Source organism: Leptopilina boulardi, unplaced genomic scaffold, assembly GCF_019393585.1.
Source record: "Leptopilina boulardi isolate dan_hultmark-lab unplaced genomic scaffold, ZJU_Lbou_2.1 LbouV2_38, whole genome shotgun sequence".
Lineage (NCBI taxonomy): Eukaryota > Metazoa > Arthropoda > Insecta > Hymenoptera > Figitidae > Leptopilina > Leptopilina boulardi.
In genome coordinates, this window is record NW_026137951.1 from 1584695 (window position 1) to 1594054 (window position 9360).

The 9360-nt window shown below is 24.7% G+C and overlaps 3 protein-coding genes across 6 annotated transcripts in view; all 3 read left to right on the forward strand.

Moving 5' to 3' along the window:
* The first annotated feature begins 173 nt into the window (after positions 1-173).
* Positions 174-3506, forward strand: LOC127288196 (uncharacterized). Of its 4 annotated transcripts, none has more exons than XM_051315499.1 (9): positions 174-301; positions 510-574; positions 880-996; positions 1171-1233; positions 1308-1429; positions 1542-1817; positions 1907-2114; positions 2205-2428; positions 2502-3506. In XM_051315499.1, exons 2-9 carry the CDS (start codon positions 518-520, stop codon positions 3472-3474), a joined length of 2040 nt encoding a protein of 679 aa, XP_051171456.1. In that variant the 5' UTR covers positions 174-301; positions 510-517; the 3' UTR covers positions 3475-3506. The 4 variants fall into 4 exon arrangements, with proteins under 4 accessions (XP_051171456.1, XP_051171458.1, XP_051171457.1 ...); XM_051315500.1 differs by having other exon boundaries at positions 183-305; XM_051315501.1 differs by lacking the exon at positions 880-996.
* A 268-nt stretch (positions 3507-3774) lies between these two features.
* Positions 3775-5626, forward strand: LOC127288199 (polyglutamine-binding protein 1). The gene is made up of 6 exons (XM_051315505.1): positions 3775-3973; positions 4209-4318; positions 4439-4614; positions 4728-4908; positions 5079-5221; positions 5348-5626. Exons 1-6 carry the CDS (start codon positions 3904-3906, stop codon positions 5538-5540), a joined length of 873 nt encoding a protein of 290 aa, XP_051171462.1. The 5' UTR covers positions 3775-3903; the 3' UTR covers positions 5541-5626.
* A 406-nt stretch (positions 5627-6032) lies between these two features.
* LOC127288195 (phosphatidylinositol 3-kinase regulatory subunit alpha) overlaps positions 6033-9360 on the forward strand; it is a 54447-nt gene continuing 51119 nt past the window's right edge. The window contains exons 1-3 of the mRNA XM_051315498.1: positions 6033-6387; positions 7747-8573; positions 9008-9121. Of these exons, the coding sequence (XP_051171455.1) occupies positions 9037-9121 (85 nt within the window). The 5' untranslated portion in view covers positions 6033-6387; positions 7747-8573; positions 9008-9036. The remainder of the gene's footprint in view (positions 6388-7746; positions 8574-9007; positions 9122-9360) is intronic.

Sequence of the window (9360 nt, forward strand, 5' to 3'; positions counted from 1 at the left end):
TTAAAATAACCAATTAAACGTATTTCAGTTTGCTTAATAACATTCCTTGTTATTTTATAAATATATATAGAAAGAAATTTTATTTTTTTTCTGCAGAAATAGTTGTGAAAAATATTAATAATTGTTAAGATTTTTTAAAAATCGCGCCTTATGAAATATTCGTGTTGTTGATATTTTCATTTTTAAACATTGGCAAAACTGATTTATTGCACATTCTGGCTCGGAAAAAAGTTCATTTATTTCATTTGCTTTTTTAACAAATTTAATATTTCTATTGTTTAGAATTATGTGTGAATTTTAAGTAGGTAAAACTTTTATGAAATACTTTTTACGTAACTTAATTGTATTTATAGTTATTATATAATTCGCAACAAATTATTGTGATAAGTTTGCACTTTTTGAATAATTTTGAGGTTATGGCTGTTATATAGAATTTTGTGCATGTCAACAATGCAATTCAAAAATATTTTTATTTTCTTAATTGTTAATAATTTATTATGATTCAACAGGTGGAAAAATGTCAAGAGAAAATGAAAATATAATGGATGAAGAGGACGAAGATGTAGTTCTTCAGGTAAAAATTTTCATTTATTATAAAATTTTATTTCTTTTCAAAAAGTACATTCTATAAAATTTCCCAATTTTATAATAATACATGTTTATTGATAGAATCGATTAATATGACATATGTGATTTATTTATAATTTTACGTTTATTGAAATTGTAAGTTCAGTTTCAAAATTTTTAACATTTCAAAGTTAAATATAACTTTGTTTAATTTTCGCACATGTCTTTTGCAATAATAAGAACATTTTTCTTATTTATTTTTAAATAATTGTCATAAATTGTAATTTGCGTTTATATTAATTACGCAATTAGGGCAGCGAATTACATACAATTTTAACAAACATGGGGTTACATGATTTTGAAAGTGTTCCGATTCAAAGAACTGAACATTTTAATACTGAAGTGACTGCTAATGGCCTTTTTAATAAGGTAAATTACTAAAATTTATTAAAAACAGTTAAGTATTTATTAAAATTAAATTTTCTGTAATATATTATTAATTATAATTTTATTTTTTAATTTTAAATTAAAATACAAGCGTTAATTTTGTTTTGTGTTTTTTATAGAACTTTTTTTTCATCATTTTTGAATCATTTCTTTTAGGTGAACCTTTCAATGAAACAAATAGTCTTCTCTTTTTATAATTCTATTCTTTGCACAATACAGGTAATAATTTTTATCTAAATTTTGTTTATCAATTAACGGATTAACAATTACTGTAATATTCGATAAAATATTAGTTACAGGACAATCAATTTTTAAATGAACAATTGAGACTTATTTTAAGATTGGATTGTCTTTTAGATGATCATGCGTCTAAAATACAAAGTTTTGTTGATGATAGAAAGCAATGTGTTTTTAAGTAAGTTTTAAGATTATTTTACATTATTTCGAAAAACAAATTTTTAATTTTTAATCCTTTTTTTTTGTTAAATATTGAAATAAATATTTTAAACAATATTTTTCAATTTCAGGAAAGCGATGCATTTATTTCCATTAGTGAGTTCATCTGTAACCATCTATTATGGATTATTTAAAAAATGTAAAAGTGTTTTAAGTATTATGCTGGCTTCATCCATTTTTACTTTAACAGCACACAGAAGATTTTTACGATGGAAAGCTAGTAAAAATCTAAAACATCTTATATCCTTACAAAATGATTTTTATCATTCATGTAAAAATAGTCTTAAAATTTTGAGATACTCTTTTAGAATGAAATCAGATCCACGAAAATCTGGCCAGAAATTTGTGTAAGTTTTGAATTAATTTAATTTTTTGAATTCTAAAAAAAAAATTTATTCATACTGTTTATGATTGGAATTTATGTTTACGTTTTCAGAGAATTGGAGAAATCAAAACATATGTATCTTTTACCGTTAACTGGAATTTTAATATCTTCTTTGGAAAATGTTTCCCTTCTTTTTTATCAAGCATCTAATTGTATTTTTAAACTTTTACCAACTTCTGTCAGTAATGACGATTTAAAGACAATCTTTGAAACTGGTTCATTTTCTATAAGGGGAGAAGTTACTTATCAAACCTTAAAGGTAAAAATTCAATTGCAAATTATTTTTCCTATTAATTTAGAAATTGAAATTAAATAAATATTTATTAAAATATGTGGATAATTGTTGCAGAATCATTATTATATGTATCTCCTCGTCCAATCAGAGATGTTACATCTTTTAGCTATTGCTTATAATCAAGATACATGGCGAAATTTTGGAAGATGCCCAGAAATAAAATTAATTCACATTATAACTAATCTTACAATGAGTTTAGAGAAATATTGTTCTAAACTATCAAAAGTGTTAAATGAATTTTCAACCAAAAAATTCGAACCACAACACAGAGAATATAAGTAAGGAATTTTTATTGTGATTATTCCTGAAAATATTAAGAATCATGTAATTTATTTTACAATTTTCTTTCAGGGGTTCGAGAATTTCCAAGTGGCAAGATTTATATGTTCATTTAGATTTAACAGCTTACAAATTACAAATAGCTTATAAAGTATTACTTTCAACATTGGAAGAAATCGATTCACACTCGAATGAAAATTCTAATGACGATTTTTCTGAAATTATTATGCAAAATTTAAATGAGGTCTACAAACAAATTGACACTGCAAAAAGTTTCACTGAATTTAGTAGTTTACTTGTTGCTAAAGTACAACATGAACAATCCAAGAGCCAAATCGTTCAAGAAATGAATATTATTTCTAATAGTGAAAAAATAGAATTGCCAATAATTTTAGACTCGGAACCACAAATATTCGATGAAGTTTTTGAGGAATATATTAAAGAAGAATATCTAAAACCACTTTACGAGGATGGAGACGAATCTGTTGTACAGAATTATAAATTTGATAAATTATTAGCAAAGAATTTTATGAGTGAATTAAAAGATGCTTTGTTAGAGAAACACAATTCAATGTCTGAAAGAGAATCAAAAGCTTTGCAAAGAATGTATAGAAATGTTACTCAAGAAATTTCATCTAAACAAGGAGATAATTTGACTGATAAAATAGATATGGTTCCTCCTCCACCACCATTACCGTTAAATAGTTCTATGACTTTGGATAATAATGAAGAAAAAAATATATATTCATTTCCAAATGCAGTAAAACCTGAAGGAATTGTTGAGAAAATTAATTTAATACAGGAAAATGAGCTAGAAAATTTACCCGATGAAAAAGAGATTCTAAAAAGATTAACAAAGCAAACATTTTATGGAAATGAAGATCAAGAGGATGATGAAAAAATTGATGTACAAAGATTTTCAATAATTCAATGCAAACCAAATTTTCCTCTATTTCTCAAAGTATCTGAAGAAACATTTATTGGCAGTGGAGAAAATTCAGAGGAGGAATTAATTGTAAGCGAAGTAGAAGATGATGTAACATAAAATCTATTTTAATAAAATTATTATCTATTTTACATTTTTTGTTATTATTTCAAATTCCTTCTAGTGATATATATTTTATTAAATGTTATTTTCTTGGTATTTTAATTATTTTTGTAAAATATTAAATTTGTTATTTTTAAATCTTTTTTATATAGTTCTTATTTATCTATCATAATTAATTATAGTGTAAATCATTTACATTAATTTATTATTTGTATTTTTGAAAATGAAAATATTTTTAAACATTTTCAAATTAAATTTTCTTTTCGCGCGCTGAAAGCGCCACCATCGGGGAAAACGGTTAACTATTCGCTTGTTTGTGAACTTCTGTGTGGGAAAAATTTGTGCAAGATAAAAATACAGTTTTATTTATTCTAACAAAGTAATTGTGTGGAATTTTGAACTTTGGTTTTAAAAAAGAATTTAAAAATGCCATTACCAGCTGCATTAGCTGCCCGATTAGCCAAAAGGGGTATTATTACAAATTCCGATAAACCTGGTAAGTATAACCTTAAAATTTCTATTTTGATTTGTTGTTTTTTGTTATTTTCAAGGTTTTTTTTATAAAAAATATATTTTTACAATCATTATTTAAAAAAAGTTTAACTTTCAAAATTGTTTATTCATTGCTGATTTTTAGGTTAAGTTTAATATTATTTAAAAGATTTTTTAAATCGAAATTACAATTTGACAATTCCGAAAACGTATATTTTTTAATTATTTATAATTTATAGAGACGGCAAGAAAAGAACCAAAAAAGAAGGTTCATGAAGAAGTAATTGCTGAAGATTACGATAGTACAAAAGATGATCTCAGCCAAATTGATCTTTCACAACAATTTATGGTATGTGAAAAATACTTTTAAATATTATGTCAATTCTTTAAAATTAATTTGTACATATTACAAAGATTGAACAATTTTTATCATTTTTGTTTGGTTAATTGTAAGTTGTTTAATTTTTAGGGACATCCTGGCTGTCCAAATAAGTACAATATTTATCACGAATGTAGTAGAAAATGTAAAGAAATTTGGGGAGCTGGACATTTGCAACCAACGGAAGATTATTTGAAAAAACAAATGCGTATGCTTCAAAAATATCCTTTACCGGAAACTTGGAAGGCTGTTTATGATCCGGGAACGTAAGTATATCTTGTAATTTACTTATTATTAAAGACAAAATGATGGAAGTTTAAATTTTCCAAATATTAATAAATTATTTGACTGTAAGAAACAATTGATTTACTTTTTGTAGAGGGCAACATTATTACTGGGATTGGTCTTCAGATTTAGTAACCTGGTTACCTCCAGGACATCCTAAATGTCAAATTTCACAACCTGCTTCTCAATTAAGAGAAGAATTGCATCTAAAAGCTGCTGATCAAGATGACAATATGTCTAGTGATGAAAGTGCTAGCGATCAAGAGCCAATGGATGTAAGATTTACATTTAAAAAAATGGTTCTAATTCCTGATTTTCTAAACGAGAAATTCAGTTACTATTTTTTTTATTGTTTCACAAATAATAGTATTAAAGTAGGAATTTTTTTATTTGGCAAAGAAGAAAAGTTGAATAATATTATTTATAATCAATTTTTAATAATTAGGTTGACGAAGAAGTAAGAAAAGATCGCAAGCAAGACACAAGAGAAAGACGTGAAGTCAAAAAAGTCCCGCGGAAAGAGATAAAAGATAAAAAGGATCGTTCTTTAGATCCTATGGATCCTGCAGCTTACAGTGATATACCTAGGTACGGATGTAATTTTTTTTATACCCTTTTATCGCTTTTTATAAAATTCAATTGAATTACATTTTTTTAAACAATTTAATTAATAATAATTATCCAATTTTTTTAAAATTGTAATTCTTTTCTTAGGGGTAAATGGTCTGATGGATTAGCTCGTCATAATGAGGCAAAAACTGGTGCAGATACAACAGCATCTGGGCCTTTATATCAAATGAGGCCGTATCCAAGTCCTGGTGCAGTTCTACGTTCAAATAAAAATAGTAAACCAGATCCTGAAACCTCTAGTAAACCTAAGGTTTCATTCCCTGAAAAACCAGAATAATTTTATTTTTCCCCAAGGTATGAATTTAAGTTTTAAATTTAATTTACATCATTTCAAAATAAAATGAATGTCTTTATATGAGAAAACGTTTAATCATTTACTTACAGTTAATGTAAGTTTTTTTTCGTTATTATTATTTACAATATTTTCGAAAATATTTTTTTCTGTCCCAATATATTTACAGGTAAATCAAGTCCTAATAATCCAATTTTAGAAATACTTGAAAATAAATAAAAATTATTTTAAAAATATTAATTTTTTACAAATAAAATAAAAATAAATAATATATAAGTAATATTATTATTATTATTATTATTATTATTATTTATGTCATATTTAAAAAATTTTAATTATTTATTTTATTTTATATTAGCATAATACTTTTTTTATACATAAAAAATAATATCCTTTTATAATGTAAATATATATTTAAAATGTAATTTGAAAAATGGCGGGCATTTTCCAGCGATTGCAGCGCACTCTGGAACTTTTCCTGTACATAACCATAACCCTCAATTCCTCATCGTTTTCAACAATCGTTTTTCATGAACACGGGAAAACGGTGCTGTGATTATAATTACTTTTATAAAGTTTTCTGCAAATTGTGCACGCATTTAAAACGCAGAAGAACATTTTCACCAAGTTTTAAGCATTTCAAATAACATTTTGTTATTTGTGATAAACTGATGAGAAGCGTGCCTCATTTATTTCGGTCATAGTGTTGCGATTTTGGTCAATTCTGGATGTGACAAACTTTCTGGGATCACGGTCATTAGATTAATTTCCGTAAAGACATTAGGACAGAAAAGGATTATGAAGTATTTGTGTAACTTTATAAAAGTATCTGGTACGTACAAAAAAGTGTTTTGTACATTTTTATTTTACATTTTTTACTCCAAAACCAAGCGTGGCTTTCAAGTACGCTTGGCTTTGTGTGCGTGAAATCGTGTATGTACACGGTGCCATGTGACTATAATAAACTAATATTTCTATTCGATTTATTTTTTTTAAGTTATCTTTAAATATTCTAATAAATTCTCAGTGTTTTAATAAGTATACTTTTTCAATTTGCCCACTCTATGTAAATGGGAATAATAGTGAAAAAAAGATTCTTGAAGATTGCAAAAAGTTTTGTTTACGTCTGGAATACTATGATTATAGTTTTTGTTTAGTTACTTGTTAATAAATGTATTTATTAACTATTATTATTAATGTATGTATATATTGTTAATAAGTCAATTTTATTCCGTTTGATTTTTAAAACAGTTTAATCAAAATGTAAAACGTTCTTAAACGCCGGTGTAAATTAAAAAACAAAATACATTTCGTCTTACTCTATTGTTAATTTTTGAAAAAAATAACAATAGTAGAATATTTTACATTTGGATATTCGTATGAACTTTGATATTTTGATAACTTTTACATGAGTTTGTTTATGTTTGAAGTATTTTTCACCCCTTTGCATTCAATTAGGTTATTGCGTATTAAGAAAGTACAAGTTTATATTTAGTTCAATTCCTTTCTTCAAACATATATTCTCATACAACACGATTAATGTTTAAATGAAACCTTGAAGTTTATGTATTTTTATTTGTTTTCGTACAGGATGTGATGTTAGATAACATATTTTTAAAAATATATTTCTTCCAACTACTGAATTAAAAATTTTTCTAATATTTTAATTTCTTCTATTAATTCATTTCACATTGATAGTTAAGAAAATTAAATGTCAAATAATGATAGATTTTGTGCACTTTCAATATTTTAAAAACAACTTTGACTTTTTTTTTTAAATTCAAAAATATGAAATATTTCTTTAAGCATTAAATAATTAGTCATTTTGTTGGTATAATTAATTTACCTTTATATTTGTGGTTATAAAAGTAGTATTGAAATATATATGAATTGAATAAAAAAAAAAAAATTCTTTTTAAATTAAATGTTCTAAACTATACATCCTTTGTTAAAATCCATTGGGCATTTTGATCACTGTCGTAACGCTTTTTGACTCTTTATGGTGAATGGCGACAAAGAATTGGATTCATCAAGCGTTACGTCTGCCTTTATTCAAATGACTTCACAAAAATTAATTTGCCTTTTGAATAGTATATTCAATTTCACGCGAAATTGTTTTACGATCATCTTTTTTTTTTTTTTTATTCAAAAGACTTTAATAATTAAATTGAAATTATTTTTATGTTTTCAGGAACTTCATTCAAAGTGCGATTGGGGACTGCAGTTTAAAACTTGATGGAAAGCAAGGCAAAATAAATTTGCAACGAGACAATTTTTGAAATATTTATAAAACATGGAATATTTTATAAGAAAAATTGCAGAATGCACAACTTAAAACAAAAAAAAAAAAGTTATTAAATGACCATTGAAGTGTTTAAATCAAATTAATTTTCAGAATGTGTAGATACAATTTCTGCAAATTATTTGTGCATTCTTTTTATACTTGTACTTGATACACATTTTTATTAATCAAGTTTTCATAACAAATGCTGTTAGAATTTTATAATAGTAACAGTCTAGATCTTCAGTACTGGATGAAAAATAATTTGGAAAACAAATATAGACTGCCTTTAATCACTGACTTCCATGAATCTTGTCAAATAAAAAAGATTTTTTAATAATAATAATAATAATAATGATAATGATTCTTGTCGAAAGGTGCCAAAATAATATGAAATACTGTTCATCAGCAAAGTGACAACGAAATTACAAGGATAAAAGAAGAAGTCAATGTTGCAGTCGCCAGATGAAAGACTAACTGTGATTAAAGAGAAAAAATGCACAAATTTTATACTTTTATGTAATTCATGTAATGCTACGTGATGAGCATTCATTAGACGAAGTGAATACAAAAAAGGCCTATATAAAATATATTTTTTCGAAGGAAATTTTCTACCTACTTTGTTTCTGAAGAACTAGTTGCACTTTGGAGATCTTTCGCTTCTACTCAATAGAAGTTCTAATAATTACACGTATTTTCTACGACTCAACTACTAATTAAGGAACAATTTGTACCCGGTAAGTTTGAAAAAATTTGTTGTTTTAAAAATTATTTTAACAGTGTATGAAAACTAAAATCATAAATTTTGGAAAGAAATGATTATATTCTTAAAACAAACAAATCCATAGAAATTGAACTTTAATATTATTTTGTAATATTTAAAATTGAAAGAAATTATCATAATATTTGAAATAAAGTCCGAAATTAAAAGATTAAGGTTTTTATATCTGATTGTTAATATTTAAATGGAGATATTTTTATTAAATTGTAATTTTAAAATTTGACTGTAAAATATTGTTTCACTTATGACAAATTTATGGTTAAGTAAAATTTTTATTTGTATTTTATTTTCAGTTATGAAAATAATTAAATTAAAAGAACATTTTTTTAATTTTAAATCATAAACTTTATGTTCAAAATTACTTAAAGATTCTTTTATTTGTAATTTCAGTTTTAAGAGGTACATTCGAGCTAATCCTAATGCTGAAAGGAAGCCTAGCGTCGTACCTAGACACCCGTATCGAAGAAGAGTCGTCATACATAACACTCAGCAATGGACCTAGCGGTATGTAGATGTTTTCTTTATAAAAACAATGAAAACAAAAATTATATTTAAATTATTCATTTTTCTGTTTGATTTTTAAATGCTTAATTGTAGAAATTTAAATATCAAAAGTGATACATTATGATGGATTTTTGTTTTTCTCAATTATATAAAAAACTGTTTTAATATTTATTTATTTATTATGCTTTTAATTATTATGAATGAAATTTATTTTAATTTTTACACTTATTATGAATAAT